The sequence below is a fragment of the Aotus nancymaae genome, unplaced genomic scaffold (genome assembly GCF_030222135.1).
Source record: "Aotus nancymaae isolate 86718 unplaced genomic scaffold, 86718_ANA_hifiasm-v0.15.2.pri h1tg000076l, whole genome shotgun sequence".
NCBI classification, from domain to species: domain Eukaryota; kingdom Metazoa; phylum Chordata; class Mammalia; order Primates; family Aotidae; genus Aotus; species Aotus nancymaae.
In genome coordinates this window covers 13713094-13729066 of record NW_026988491.1, presented here as the reverse complement: position 1 = coordinate 13729066, position 15973 = coordinate 13713094, and the positions used below count along the sequence as shown (strand labels likewise).

General features: G+C 57.3%; 1 protein-coding gene across 5 annotated transcripts in view; it reads right to left on the bottom strand.

Moving 5' to 3' along the window:
- Nucleotides 1–15213, bottom strand: part of MGAT3 (beta-1,4-mannosyl-glycoprotein 4-beta-N-acetylglucosaminyltransferase) — a 45079-nt gene extending 29866 nt beyond the window's left edge. The window contains exon 1 of one of the 5 annotated variants that reach the window (XM_012458998.2): nt 14079–15213. In XM_012458998.2, the coding sequence (XP_012314421.2) occupies nt 14079–14377 (299 nt within the window). In that variant the 5' untranslated portion in view covers nt 14378–15213. The other 4 variants (XM_012459003.2, XM_012458999.3, XM_012459005.3 and 1 more) reach the window with 4 other exon arrangements.
- Between the last annotated feature and the right edge of the window lie 760 nt (nt 15214–15973).

The following is a 15973-nucleotide window of genomic DNA, read 5'->3' as shown; positions in this document are numbered from 1 at the left end:
CTCACTGTCCCCTTCCTGGTGGTGGGGACAGTAGCCCCTCCCAAGCAGGTCCCTGTACCCTTCCTCTGTAGTGTGAGGCTACCCTCTGGAGGGTCAGTCTCTTCCATCAGGGATGAAGGAGGAGGAGTAATGAGCAGGACAGCCAGGCTGCTCACCTGGGCTGAGATTCATTCATTCATCCATTCATTCATTCATCTGCACATTTAACTGAGGGCCTCCTCAGTACCTGTGTTGCTGAAAGTCTATCAGGAACACCTAACAAACACGCCAAAGACACAGGCAGGGTGCTCTGGGAGCTGATAGCAAGGACAGCAGGAAGCATGTGGGCTTCCCCAAACCAGCGACACTGCAGCTAAGATGTAAAGAGTGGGTCAGCCCGAACAAGAGACTGCACCTCAATTTCCCCATCTGCAGAGGGGATTATCCCAGAACCTCTGTCATGGGCTGCCATAGGAACACAATACCTGATGGCTACTGATATTTTTGTGGGTGGAAACGCGCACATTGGAAGGGCTGTGGCGTCGAGGGAAGAGCCAAAGGGGAGAAGGTTCTGTCTGACTTGGGTTGCAGGGCTAGTGTCACAGAGGAAGGGGCTCATGAGGAAGCTTTTGATGGGCCACAGAGTTACAGGGGACAGCAGAATGGAACAGGAATTCAAGTCGAGGGAACAGCACAGTGAGGGAATAGAATGTGAGGTTTGGGACCTGCTTGGGCCACATCTCGGTGCTCTCACTGGCTTAAGCTTGGGGCCCATTCTGTGCAGAACCCCAAGGCCAGGCCAAGGTGGAGAGGACCCCTGGAAGGAAGGGCTAGAGCAAGTGTGCGGCAGGGTCAGGGGTGTGGAGGGTGTCAGGATGGGGAGGACACCAGGACCTCCCCATTCCCTCAAGCCTCACCCCAGGGCTGGCACAGGGTGGCCCCTGACCTCCAGCCCCCAGGCCTCCCATGCCTGCCCCTGCAAGCCCTTCTCACTGACACAGTTCACCAGCGGCTCCCAAATCTAGCTAACCGACACTCTCTGCATCCTTTCTTACTCACTCAACCTTCGTTTATTAAGCACCCACTGAATGCCTGGGGTCTAAAGCTGGTACGTACCAGCCCCCATTATGACACTCTTGTTAGGCCATCACTGGCTTAAAGTTGGCCATACAGGGAGAATTTATACCACGGCAATCGGCCAACTCATCAGGGGTTTGTTTCACAGAGAGCCAGTTGCCAGCCTACTATTGCCACCAGTTGGAGCAATGGATCTGGAAAGGCAGGCCCCTGGCCAGGAGGAATCAGTGAGAAAAGGAAGATATCAATCACGTACATAAACAACACATCTCCAAGGGCATGTGGTCTAGTCTCCAAAGAGGCGGGGGTGAATCGGGAAACTCATTCTGGAACGGAGCAGTAAACTATGGAAACTATGCCAAGCTGTTCAAATAGTAACAGTCCATCTCACCCCATTTTATTTATTTATTTATTTTTCCAAGATGGAGTCTCGTTCTGTCGCCCAGGCTGGAGTGCAGTGGCGCGATCTCGACTCACTGCAGCCTCTCCCTCCAGGTTCAAGTGATTCTCCTGCCTCAGCCTCCCAAGTAGCTGGGATTACTGGTGCCTGCCTGGCTTTTTCTTTTCTTTTTTTTTTTTTTTGAGACGGAGTTTCAATCTTGTTGCCCAAGCTGGAGTGCAATGACACAATCTCAGCTCACTGCAACCTCCACCTCCCGGGTTCAAGCAATTCTCCTGCCTCAGTCTCCCAAGTAGCTTCGAATACAGGCGCGTGCCACCACGCCTCGCTAATTTTGTATTTTTAGTAGAGAGAGGGTTTCTCCATGTTGGTCAGGCTGGTCTCGAACTTCCAACCTCAGGTGATCCGCCTGCCTCAGCCTCCTAAAGTGCTGGGATTACAGGCGTGAGCCACTGCACCCGGCAGCACCCCTATTTTAGACACTGTTTTAAAGAAAACTGAGGAACAGAGATGCAGAGTCACCAGTCCACAGTCACACTGAGAGGGGCAGAGCTGTGATCTGAACTGGGCCACTAGATCTGGAATTCCTACTTTTAGTGACTCTTTCCTTGCCCTGTGTCCTCTCTCTCCAGCACAGTAAATTATTACCCCTATCTGAGGACATCATGTTCCAAGACCTGGTCCCTACACAGAAGGCTGGAGGTGGCTGAGACAAGGGGCCGCATTAATGCATTCTGGGAAGCAAAGAGGCTCTGGCCTTGGGGAGCACTGCAGGACACCCTGAATGCCTTTGGCTGGGCAGGTGGATGCTCACGGGGCCAAGTGGGGCTGTGTTTGCAGGCCACCCTGCCTCTGGCCACTCCTCATCACTTATCTAGTCTCCTCCCAGAATTGCATGATGACCATGCAGTTCCCTCACCTTCGGCTCTCTGCTGTTCATGTCCAGCCCAGCCCTCTCATGATTCTCATGGCCGCTGCCCAGTCAAGCTGGCCTGGGCCACCAGCTGGCATCGGTGTCCTCGTTTTCCAGGTAATAATACCAACGCCGCAGCCAGTGATCTCCCGAGTGCTGCTTAGGTGCCAGGCACCCTGTGTGCATCCTCTCATTCAATCCTCTCTGCAACTCATCCCACAATCAAATTCTCTGGAATCCGAGCACTTTGGGAGGCAGAGGCAGGAGGATCACTTGAGCCCAGAAGTTCAAGACCAGCCTGGCCAACATAGCAAGACCCCCATCTCTATTTTAAAAAAATTTTTTTTAAAATTAGCTGGGTGTGGTGGCTCATGCCTGTAGTCCTAGCTACCCAGGAGGTTGAGGCAGAAGGATCCCTTGAGCCCAGAAGGTCAAGGCTGCAGTGAGCCATGATCACACCACCTCCAGCTTGGATGACAGAGTAAGACCCTGTCTCAAAACAAAAACAAAAACAAAACCTCCCTATTTGACAGATGTGGGAACCAAGGCTCAGAAAGCTGACTTCATGAGGTGGTCCAGTTATTAGAGAAAAAGAGATCATCAGGGCTGGGCAAGGTGGCTCACACCTGTAATCCCAGCACTTTGGGAGGTCGAGGCAGATGGATCACTTGAGGGCAGGAGTTCAAGACCAGCTTGACCAACCTGGTGAAACCCTGTCACTACTAAAAATACAAAAATTAGCTGGGTGTGGTGTCCGGCGCCTGTAGTCCTAGCTACTCCGGAGGCTGAAGTGGGAGAATCGCTTGAACCTAGGAGGTGGAGGTTGCAGTGAGCTGCGATGGCACCACTGAACTCCAGCCTGGGCAACAGAGTGAGACTCCATCTCAAAAAAAATAGAAAAGAAAAAGGAATCATCAGTGTTCCTCGAGCAGCCCTGGCCACACCAAAGGCACCAGGTGGACCCTCAGAGGGGGTGGCTGAGCCAGCAGCATTCCCCCAGCCAGGTCTTGGCTCCCTGCTGTCCTCAGGACCAACCACTACCTCCCTGCTCTGCCCTCCCACCTCACCTCCACCTGGCCTCCCTGCCCAGCCTCTCCCCCGTCTTCCTCTCACTTCTCCCAGGGGGCACTCACAGTGTCTGACTGTCTCCACCGCCACCTCTCAACACACACCAGGCACTCACGCCTCTGAGCCTTTGCTCAGGCCATTCCCTTGCCCCAGAACACCCTTCCCACCTTTCTCTACCCAGAGAACTCTGCCAGCTTCCTGTCATCATCTCTTCCAGTAAGTTCTCTCTTCCTCTTGGGCTGAGACCCCTCTTTCAAACTTTCCTAGGACCCTGAGCAGATCTGCTTAGCACTCCACATCCTGAAAAACCCCTCAGAGCTGCAGCTCCTGGGGTGGGGGCTTTCCCCTCCATCCTTCCGCCTGGCTCCATATCTGATCTTTAATAACTGCGCCCCCAGCCCAAGTGACACGCTAGTGCCCACAACTCCCCCATCAAGGTGAATCTAGATTGGTGTGTCCCAAGAATGAAGCGGGAGACCGGGGAGGAATCCCACTGGGGTAGTGTGTCTGCCTACACCCCATCGGGGGCCTTCAGGGGCGTCTTCCGGGGCGGGGAGTCATCCGACCTCAGACCACCAGGTCTGGCCGAATGCGGCATCCCTTCCTGCTGCTCCCAGCTCGGGCACCTCACCACACACACACACCCAGGCGCACTCCCCTCCCCACCCCCGGTTCCAGAACTCACTATTTGCAGATATTTATAGAGCCCTTCCTCAGCCAGGTTCCCTCCCCCGCCCTGGGCAGTGCAGTGCAAGGAGCTGGGGGCCCCCACCACGGTAAAAGGCCGGGGACCCTCTCCACACTCGCCTCTGCCTTGCCCCCAAGGGTAGCTACGGCCGCAGTCCCCGCACCCGCCCAGCACCTCGACTGCGTCTGGGCCTCGGCCGACGCCGCCGCAGCCCGGGGTCGGGGGTGGGGAAGGCGGGCGCGAAGGCCTCCCACCCCAGCCCCGCGCTGCGCCGGAGGTTGGGGGCGCCGCGCACAAAGCAGGGCTCCAGCCCCGCGCCTCGGAGACGTCTCCCGCCCGGCCGGGAGAGGGGGTCGGGCGCCGCGGCTCTGCCCTCCGGGACCAGGCGAGCTCCGAGGAGCGGCGGGTGGGGGGAGGGGGCCCGCGCCGAGCGGCTTCCCCGGCATCCCGCCCCCACCGCGGCCCCAGGGCCCCCAGCCCCAGCGCGCCCGCGGCCGCCCCCTAAGGTCACGCTCGGGGAGGGGACCGCGGAGCTGGGCGGGGGGTGCCGAACGAAGCACGGGAGGGCGGGCAGCGCGGGGATGGAGGGGCCGCGGCGCCCCCCAGGACGCCGGGGTCAACTCACCCATCGCCCGCTGGGTCTCAGCAGCGGCGGCAGCAGCAGCGGCGGCGGCGGCTCCGCGGCCCCCGGGGTCCCCGGCGGGGAGATGCTGGCGTCCGCCGCAGCCTCTCGCCCCATCCCGGGCTCCGGCGGCTGCGGCTGCGGCGGGCGCCCGGCATCGCAGGCGGCGCGGCCCCGGCCCGGCCCCGATCCCCGCCCCCCACCCCCACCTCCACCCCGTCCCGCGGGCCCAGCGCGGCCGCTCTGCTGCACCCTGGGGCGGCGGCGGGGGCCCGGCGAGCGGACGGGCGCGGAGGAGGGATCGCGGCGGGCGCGCGGGGGGCGCGGAGGCGAGGCCGAGCGCGGCGCGCAGGGGTGCCCGCTCCCGCCGGCTCTGGCGGCTCCGGCCCCCACCCCGCCCCCACCGCAGACCCCTCCCCTCCCCCGCCAGCCGGGCTCCGCTGCCGCGCCGGGCCGGGGGCGCCTCGCACCGCAGACTCCGGCCGCCGCCGCCCCGCGCCGCCCGCGCGTGCTGGATCAAGTGTGTGCGTGTGCGAGCGAGTGTGTGAGTGCGAGTGTGCGCGCGCCCCTCCTGTGACCGTGCGTGCACCGGCCCACGGCCCGGGGCGGCCTGCGCGGGGGCGTGTGTGGGGGACGCGGGTGGCTCGGGGTGCGGGCCTGGTGTGCACGCGGGGCGGCGAGTCCCGTTCTGTATGTGCGTGGTCGGTGCGTTCCGCAGCGTGCCCAGGTCAGTGTGACTCTGTGTGCCGGGGTCTGTGCCTGTGTGTGCGTGGAGTGCAGACCCGTGTTGCGGTGTGTGCGTGGATCCGGCTGAGCCCGCGTGAACCTGGGCCACAATTGCGTGCAGGCATCCGTGACCGTGTGCGGAGGCCTGGGCTTCTGATGTGTGCACGGGGCCAGCCGGGCCTATTACTGTGTCTACACAGTCTGTGTGTCTGCTTGGGGCGTTGGTGACCGCTGCACACCGGCCTGCGTCCTTCCGACCCCCTCCATCCACTCACAGGCCCGAAGCAATCTGAGCACTCTTGGGGTAACTGGGGGGGGATCCCCCCTCCCCCGACCACCCCAGGCCTGGCTGGCCCTGCCCACCTCTTGAGCCTACTCTCCTGCCACTTGTCCACCAGCGGTTCTCCGAGGGCCCCACCATGTCGCGCACTGCCTCCTGGAGGTCTTGCTGTCGGCCAGTCCTCTCAGGGTTCTGGGGCGTCCATCCCGCACGTGTTTCCCGCCTCCTTTCAAATGGTTCCGCCCTGGCGCCCTGCAGAGCAGCCACTTCCGGTCGCGGGTGCAAGGCGCGAGGCATCGTGGGTACGCAGCGGATTTCTCTGTGCCGCCATCGCTGCCATCGGTGACGGTGCAGGGATGCCCCTCCAATGCTAGATCCCAGTGAAAGTGCTGCAGGGTGGTCCCAGAGGCCTTTGCTGAGCCATCCCGGCTGCCTCGGGCTGGTCTTCCTGCTCCAGGTGCCTCTGTGCCCAGCTTCATCCCCTTGCTGAGCAGGAAGAGTGACCCTACTCCAACGTTTACCTGAGCAAGTCACTCTCCTGCCTGAACCCTCAATGGCTTCCACTTGCCCTCAGCTTAAGTTCAGTGCCTAGGCGGGGCACAAGGAGCCCCTGGTAACCTAGCCTTCCCCTCTTCTTCAGCATCACCCCCACTGCTCTCTTCTTCCCGGAGGCTCTCACTAACCAAGGGTGAGCAAACCATTTGCTGTAAGAGCCTGATTGTAAATATTTTAGGCTTTGCCAGCCATACGGTCTCTGTCCCAACTACTCAACTCTGCCATCATAGCATAAAACCAACCATAGACAATATGCAAAAGAATGAGAATGGCTGTGTTCCCATAAAACTTTATTTATGGACACAAAAATCTGAATTTCATATCATTTTCACGTGTCCAGAAACATTTTTTGATGTTTTCCCAACCACTTGAAAGTGTAAGATCCATTCCTAGTTCCTATCACTCTAAGCACATCACATTACTCATGCCTGTAATCCCAGCACTTTGGGAGGCCGTGTTGGGTGGATCACGAGGTCAGGAGTTCAAGACCAGCCTGACCAACATGGTGAAACCCCTTCTCTACTAAAAATACAAAAATTAGCCGGGCGTGGTATGGTGGCCAACGCCTGTAATCCCAGCTACTCAGGAGGCTGAGGCAGGAGAATGGCTTGAACCCAGGAGGCAGAGGTTGCAGTGAGCCGAGATTGTGCCACTGCACTCCAGCCTGGGAGACAAAGCAAGACTCCATCTCAAAAAAACAAAACAACAGCCAAAAAAACATCTCCATGACATCTGCGTAGGGTAGCTGTCACTCCCCCAAAATCCAGTATATTCTGGGCGAGGGAGCAAGACTCCATCTCAAAAAAACAACAATAAAAAACATCTCCATGACATCTGCTTAAGGTAGCTGTCACTCCCCCAAAATCCAGTCTATTCTGCCCTGCAAAAATGTTGGCCTCCTCTCCCCAGCCTGGCTCTCTAGCCCACTCTGTCCCTTCCTCTCCAGCCCCCAAAGAACCCTCAATTTTGCTTACATGTGTCTCCCTCCCCCAATTCCCCATGCCACAGCTCTCCCTGTCTGTGACTTTTGCCTCTCTGGAAGGGGCCACCTCACGGACTCTTTCCTTCCCCAGAAAAACATTCTCTCCCTCTGCCGGCCTTTGGCAGCAACTCTGGGCATCCCTTAGCTCGTAAGAGAAGTGCTGCTTCTCTGTTGGACTTGTTCTGGGCATCAAGAAAACCTTGACACTGGCCCCAAAGCACCAACACAGGCCCAAAATCTCACATTCCTCCATTTCCATTGCTCCTGGCAAAGGGGAGGAGGACCTGCCCAAGTCCTAGCCCTTGCCCTTGCAGAGTAAGGACAGGCCCCACTCCCCAGAGAAGCTGCCCAGCACAGAGCTGGCCGGGGTCAGGGGACTCACTCTCCATCCTCCCCCGACTGAGTCTTTGTTCTCCTGACCTTTCCAGATTCCCAAGCTTCTTGGGAGGCCTAAGTGGAGTCAGCCTTGTTGGGTCCATACCAAAGTCCGCCTCCATGTCCTCAATGTGGCTCTCAGTGTGTTGGGGGCTGTGTGGCAAGTACATCTTCCCCACCCCCAGCCCATCAGAGATAAATGACTTGCTTGATCACACGAAGCCAGACTCAGGGAGAGCCAGGCACACCAGGCCCCACCCTCCACCCTCCCAGCTCAGGCCCTGTGGCGCCAGGAGCCTCCCTCCGAGAGAGCTAGCCAGAAGGGGAAACAGCCCCCAATTCCTTCCTCCCACATGGCCCCTGTCACTCTTTTCCCCTCCCGCATTCACAGAGGCCTGGCACATAGTAGGCACAGAGGTGCTCAGCAGGTGGAGAAGCTGAATCCCCGGGTGCTTCAGACCTGGGTTCTTTGCTAACTCACCAAGTGTTCCAGTCATTTCAATTCCTAAGCCTCAGCTTCCTCATCTGCAGAATGGTGCGAATCACTGCCCCGACATTGCATTGGCGTCAGAGTAATCTGGGTCTCTCCATCCTCTCCCAGTCCCACCTCCCAGCCGTCCTCCAAGTCCCACAGTGATGTGGGGGAGGCTGGCCTCCAAGCCCCACGATGATGTGGGGGAGGGTGGTTGGTGGCCCTCCTGCCCCACTGCTCCTCTAAGGGCTGAGCTGCCTGATAAGCAGACTGTTGGAGCTGGAGGTGGGAAAAGCCCAGATACAAGATTAGCCAACCCCTGGTGGTGTCGCCTTACAGCCCTGCTGTCCCCTTTCACCCTGGGCCGTTTGACTCGGAACAATTACTAGGTTTGTTACCCTTTCAGCTGCTGCTGCCTGGCCCATGGGAGCCACATTCCGCACTCCCTGGGTCATCTCACTCCTGGCCCTGGGTCTCCAGGTGGGTAGGCTCCTTGCCCATGCCATGAAAAGCAAGCCCTAGGCCAGGCTCGGTGGCTTACGCCTATAATCCCAGCACTTTGGGAGGCTGAGGTAGGTGGATCACTTGAGTCCAGGAGTTTCAGACCAGCCTGGCCAACATGGCAACACCCTGTCTCTACTAAAAAGACAAAAATTAGCCAGGTGTGGTGGCGCATGCCTGTAGTCCTAGCTACTCGGGAGGCTGAGGCAGGAGAATCACTTGAACTCGGGAGGTGGAGGTTGCAATGAGCTGGGATGGTGCCATTACACACCAGCCTGAGCAACAGATCGAGACCGTATCTCAAAACAAACAAACAAACAAACAAACAAATGGGGGGTGCAGGCGTGGTGGCTCACACCTGTAATCCCAGCACTTTGGGAGGCCAAGGCAGGTGGATCATGAGGTCAGGATTGAGGCCATCCTTGCTAACACAGTGAAACCCCATCTCTACTAAAACTACAAAAAAATTAGCTGGACATGGTGGCGCACACCTGTAGTCCCAGCTACTTGGGAGGCTGAAGCAAAAGAATCATTTAAACCCGGGAGGTAGAGGTTGTGGCGAGCCAAGATCCCGCCACTTTACTCCAGCCTTGGTGACAGAGGGAGACTCCATCTCAAAAAGAAAAGAAAACCAAGCCACCAAGACCCAGCCCTGCCAAGGCTCTAGGTGGTCAGGGAGCATAGCAGTGCAGTGGGCAGAGTGAGCTGGCTCTGGTCTGGGTCCTCTGACCTGGGTCAGGGCTCCACACTCAAAGCCTAGGCCTGCTGGTCTGCAGGGTGGGCATAAAGATGGTCACTTGACAGCGTGCGGGGAGGGTGAGGGAGGTGGGATGTGTGACAGGGTCATGCTGGGCAGCACTGAAAGTATTTCATAAACGGTCCTTTGAGAAATTAAAATGAAATCCCAAGCCCCCCAACAGACTGAAAGGACCCCCTCTTGGCCAAGGGGACCCCAGAGAAAACTTGAAAAGTTCTTGGCCACAACAGAATGGGAGGTTAGACACTCCTCGATACATGCCCTCCTGAACCCCTTCCTTAGGGAAGAAAGCCTGCTGGCAGCTAGGGCTAGCCAGAAACCAGCCCTTTTGAAAGATTTCACTGCTGATACCAACCAACTGTCTGATGCTGATACCATCTGATGCTGCCCCTCTTTGGCAGTTTTGACACAATAACTGACACACATCCCTTCCTGATAAGAAACCATCGACCATAGAGAGGCAGAGAGGGCCTAGCCATTCCACAGTGGATGCCCAGTGAAGATATTCAGGTTTTGGCCTTTGGGAGGCCAAGGCAGGCGGATCATGAGGTCAGGACTGAGGCCATCCTGGCTAACATGGTGGATGCCCAGTGAAGATATTCAGGTCTTCACCTTTTGACATCAGAGGGCTGAAAAACACCCTACGATCACGCTAACGCCACCATTTTTTTGCACATGTGACTTATGAAGGGGCATGAAGCTCAGTTGCACAGATCCCTGTTTCTCCTTTCATGAATACTCATGACTCCTCCTATAGCTTAAGTATGTATATTCAGCCACCCTGCTCAACATAAATTCCTGTTCCCTTTGCTCCTCCTTTGAAGCGCCTGTTCCTGGCTTCTGGCTAGAAGCTTCGTTTCCCAGTCTGTTAGAATGCCTGCCCTGCAGGCTGCAACCCTTTGTGAGAAATAAAACTCTCCTTTCCGAATTTGTGAACCTCCTTGTTCTTCTGTTAACGACTTCCTTCCCCATCACTTGCCAGGTGAAGTCAGATCTGTCCCCTTCCTACCCTCCCCCGCATGCACTCCATTCATTCTTTTATTAATTAATTACTGAGCCTGTCCCATTCACAGGCAGCCCTCTGAAATGCTTGCAATTTCTCTGCCTTTTTAAAATCTCTGTACCTGGCATATCTGTGTCCTGCCCAGAAAACCTTTCTAGAAAAACTCCTACTCATCCTTAAAAACCCAGCCCAGGTGTCTCTTCCCCTTGAAGGCCTCTGAAGGACTTCTGGTTCCAGGAGCCCTGCTTGCCTCCATTTGCAGAGTTCTCACTTCAAGGCCTTTGCTGCTACTGGGTCTGCCTGGAGTGCCCTTCCCAGCCCAGCCCAAAGGGCACTGCTCAAATGCCACCTCTCCAGAGTCTCCTCTCACTCTCCCTCTTAGAACCTGAGCACTTCCTGTCTGCTGTCCTGGGCTCCCCACCTGGCCTTGCTGTGAGCTCTTAGGGAACTAGGATAAAAGAAGTTTCCCCTGGCTCCTAGCTGGTGCTGGGGACAGAGGGCCCTAAGGCAGGGGTCCCTGCTGGTCCAGGTAGGGTGTCTGGGCCAAGTCTTGCTGGTCAAGCTGTCTAGGCCTGTGTGGCCTTGAACAAGTCCCTTCCTCTCTACAAGCCTTACTTTCTCCATTTGCCAAGTAGGACCAATAGATTAGACAGGGATCCATTACCTGGGGGAGTCGAGGGGTCCAGTAATCTCCTAAAATTCCCAGTGGCATGATGTGTGTGACTGTGAGCATGTGTGAGTGTGCACATGTGAACACGGGTGAATGTACACGTGGAAGTGTGTACATGCGTGTGAACACAGATGCGTGTATACACGTGCAAAGTGTGTGCCCCTACCCATATGTGTATGTGTATGAGTGCATGTGCGCATGCGTATTGTTAGGGGAGAGTCCATGACTGTTATCAGATTCTCAAAGGGATCCGGCCCCGGGTGGGGAATCCTGGCATGGCCCACAGGAGAGACGGCTGTGGGCGCCAAGAGCACCCTTCCACCTCCCGCTTCACTGCCCTTGCCTGGCCTGTGTTCTTGCAGTCAGTTCCCCATTTGTGAACAAAGTCAGCTCAGCTCCCTGTTCTGCGCAGACCCTGCAGTGGCTGCCGCCTCCACTCAGAGGGAGGCCAGAGATCTGTTGGCCAGGTACCTCCCTGGCTTCCTCCCCTCTACTCTCACCCACTGGCACGCTGGCTTCGTTGGTGCTGGTGGTCCCCTCTGCCTGAACATTCCAGCCCCAGATATGCACAGCTTCTCCTCCTTCCAGCCTGGGGTCTGATCTGGGCCTTTGGGACCACCCCAACTCAGGGATCCCCCATCTCTTCTTTGCCCTTCTTTCTTCCATGGCACATTTCACTTTCTAGCATACTAGGTAATTGACTCATGGATTAAATTTCTTGTGTATGTTGCCCATCTCCTCAACTAGAACACAACTGCCATGGGGGCAGGGATCTTTGTCCATCCTGTCTCCTGCTGCTGTCTCCCTGGCATCAGGCCCAGCCTGGCTAGGGAGAACACAGGTCGTGGGGGGGGGTGCAGAAGGGAGTGCCTGATGCACTTAAGGGAGGGGCTAGGCATAGCCAGAAAGTGCTGGGGTGGCTGTGAAGAACGAGGTTCAAGCCAAGGACGCCTCTAAGCTGTCTGAATGTCCCAGATGCTGAGAGTCAGACCGAGTGATCTGGTGAAGCCACTGTAGCCTGGGGTCTGCCCAGGAAGGTGGCCTGCCACAGTGAGATTTGGAGGCTAGAGGCCTCAGGGGAACACGCTGAGTCACACCAGTGTCACCAGGTGGCTTCTTCTTGCTCGGGGCCCTTGAGAGAAGCAGACACATCCACACGTGTGTGCACAGGACTGGCACATGGCCACCCAGACCCGCCGTGCACACAGAGCAAGTCCCCCTCTGCCTGCATGTCCCCCCACTGGAGGCTCCACACCTGGTGTCACATACACGCCTGCACTCTCACACAGACACGCCCCACATGCACACACAGGGTGCATCCCCGAACCCACAAGCCCTGCAGGGCGCTCCCCACAAACTCACAGGATAACATTCCACAGGGCCACTGAAGGGAGGGCAGGGCTGGGAACCATGAGGCCCAGACCAGTGTGGTGTCAGGCCACGCAGAGCCCTCCTCCTGACTCCAGCACACCCTCCCACTCCCCTCCACACCCAGCACCTGCCTTGGTGAAGCTGCCCTAAAACTTGGAGGTGGGGGCGTGGGCCCAGCCACGCTGACTCCTGGCCAGTCCATTCTACAGCAACTTTGGGTTCCCAGGCCTGTCAGAGAGGTTCAGCCTCTGTCCTCATGGCCACTGGACCGAGTCCTCACTCAGCAGCCACATAGCCACAGGAAGGTGGGCGGGGGCTGGGCCTGCAAGGGGACCTTGGGAACATCCAGTCTATTTGTGATTGTCTGAACCCGAAAACCACAGGCCCCAGGTGGCTGGCTAGAGGCCAGCAGTTCCTCTGGCCCTTTTTTTTTTTTGAGATGGAGTTTTGCTCTTGTTGCCCAGGCTGGAATGCAGTGGTGCAATCTCGGGTTACTGCAACCTCCACCTCCCAGGTTCAAGTGATTCTCCTGCCTCAGCCTCCTAAGTAGCCGGGATTACAGATGCCACCACCGCACCTGGCTAATTTTTGTATTTTTAGTAGAGACGGGGTTTCACCATGTTGGCCAGGCTGGTCTTGAACTCCTGACCTCAGGTGCCTCGGCCTCCCAAAACGCTGGCATTACAGGGCGTGAGCCACTGCACACGGCCATTCCTCTGGTCCTTTTGCTGACTCGAAACTTAAATAAACCAGGGTGCTGCTAGGAGCCCTGCTCAGGGGTCCAGTCTGTCCAGCTGGAGCTGGGGCGCTGGGTAGAACTGGAAGAAGAGAGAAATTCACCCAGGAAATCTGGGATTGTCCACAGGATCTCCACCTAGGGGCCTGAGCTGGCAATAGGAGGCTCAGCCACTGACCTTTAGCTCATGCATGCTCTGAGGCTGGGGAACTTCCCAAATGTGGCTCCACTGGGCCTCACATCTGTGACCTGGTTGGGGAAGGCAGCCTCAAGGTCATCTCTTCTGACCCCAGTCCCATGCCACTGCTTACACTCGTCCTGTGACATGGCGCTCCCTCTCTCACTGTCTTTATTCTGTGACAGCTTTGGCTGTTAGATACCCTAGAATCCATTGCCTGGAACTGGGCAGAGTAAGCCAGCTTCTTCATTGGTACGGTGGTCCTGTAGACATTTGGCTAGGGTCCCTCCACCACTTCTCCTCCCAGGTTCTTTTTTTTGAGACAGAGTCTCGCTCTGTAGCCCAGGCTGGAGTGCAGTGATATGATCTCACTTCACTGCAACCTCCACCTGCGGGTTCATGCAATTGAACCCTGCCTCAGCCTCCGGCATAGCTGGGACTACACAGGCATGTGCCACCATGCCCAGCTAATTTTTGTATTTTTAGTAGAGATGAGGTTTCACTGTGTTAGCCAGGATGGTCTGGAACTCCTGACCTCATGATCCACCGGCCTCAGCCTCCCAAAGTGCCAGGATTACAGGCATGAGCCGCCACGCCTGACCCTCCCAGGTTCTTTAACGTCTCCTCCTAGGACATGGTTTCCAGACTTTCCATCCCAGTTACTCTCCATTTGCCCTCCCCCGACATGCTCGGACTTGCATAGACACACACCGAGGGCCTCTCACCTGCCTTGGCTGCCCTGCGTTCCATGAACAAGGCCTGCATCTGCGACGAGAGCTCTGGCTGCCGCACACACTTCCTGCCAGCTGCTCTGCGAGGCACAAGGAGCTGCACCTAAAAAGCCCAGGGGCTCAAACAAATTCTGGTTTAAGACAACCTCAGCCGCACTGTGGTATAGAAACGGGAAGGAATAAGGAGGAGGAGTGCAGGTACTGGGGGCGCAGGTGCAGTGTGGGCTCCGGAAAGAGGACAGGGGTGCTAACCACAGAAGCAAACCCCACATCACTGACCACGGGCAATGCATCCTGCATTGCCATGCAAGCCAGTGACCTCGGGCACAGCAGCTAATGAGACAGACTTGGGTTGCCTGGGCCCAGCTCCGAGATTCACTGACTCACTGTGTGACCTCAGGCAAGTTGCTTGCCCTCTCTGTGCCTTCATTCCCTCATCTGTAAAGTGAGGCGTGTAATAACAGACCCTGCCTTACAGGGCTGTTGGGAGGCTTGCATGACTTGCTAGATGCAAAGTACCGAAAGCGGGGCCTGGCACAGAGCAATCACATCTGCCCTTCCTTTCTCCCCATTTTTCAGATAAGGAAACTGAGGCACAAAGCAGTAGAGTTAACTTTCCCAAGATCAGGCAGCTAATGAGTGGCAGCACCTGTATTGGGAGGTCACTGTGAGGTTCAGGAGGCCTCTAGGGGGTGGAGGAGGGGAGGGATACTCCCAGGTTCTCCCATCCAGTGAACATCATTGTCTGGAGATATTTGGTGAGAACCTGTGAGGCTGAGGCAAGGCCAGGGAGCGGCTGCTGTGCAGCGCCCTCCAGAAAGCCTCGGCAGGGCCGAGTGTTGTCACCTGTAGGAGGAACAGGCTGGCTCATTTCCATACCCTGCTGGGGCCTGGGAAAACACTCAGGGGCGGGGACAGAGCCAGGGCCTCTGGAGGAAAAGGCTCTGGGGCATTTGGTTCCCCTGGGGCCTGTCCAGAGTCAGGGTATCCTCCTCTAGTTTCCCCACCTCACCCAGCTGGGCTGTGAGCCTCCCAGGCTTCTTCCGCATGCCTGGGGATCGATCACCATACACTCTCCCGCCCTACCCCACCAGAGGCTGCCAGCAGTTAAGGACGGCTCTGAGGCTCCCTCCCCACCCCCAGCCGTGTGTCCCCCATTTCTCCCTCCCTGAAATCTGGGCAGCGCTGTGACTTGCTGCGGCCACTAGGATGAGGTAGAAGGGACGAGGAAATGTTCAGGCTAGGCCTCAAGTGGCCTTGCAGTGTCCTTTTCCTCCAGCTTATAGGCCAGTGGCTATGGAGGAAAATCCGAGGGGACAGCGGCCCTGGAGACCACAAGGGAGGAGGAGAGAAGCCGCCTGCCCCAGCTGTTCGTCCCAGCCACCCCTGCCGGGCACCAGGCCTGGGAGGGTGGCCGGGGGGCCGCCCCAGCCAGCCAACACCGCAGAGACAGTGACGCGGCAGGCAGACCAGGCGCAAGCCCTCCTCCCACTGGAGGTCTGGGCGAGTCACATCACCTCTCCCAGATTTGGGTTCCCCCCAAAAGCACCAGCATGGTCTGGAGTGACAGTGCAGAGTCAGTGAGCCTCGTGAGTGGTGCTCGGGCTCGCCCAGGGACTGTGGTGGGGAAACACGAGCCGTTTTCACTACTCTTAGAAGCTTGGAGACGCAGCTGAATCCAGGCGGACCCTCCCCGGCTGGACAAAGCCTCCAGGGAACCGAGCAGCTGGATTCTAACAAGGGCTGCTGTTTCGGGGACATTTTCCGTGGCCATGTCTGAGCATGAACCATGTCAGTTTTGAGCCTTCACTGTCTCATGAAGGGTATGACACAGCCCCCACTGACTGCAGTGGCAGGAGAGGGGCTATTTCTTTTCTTTTCTTTTTTTT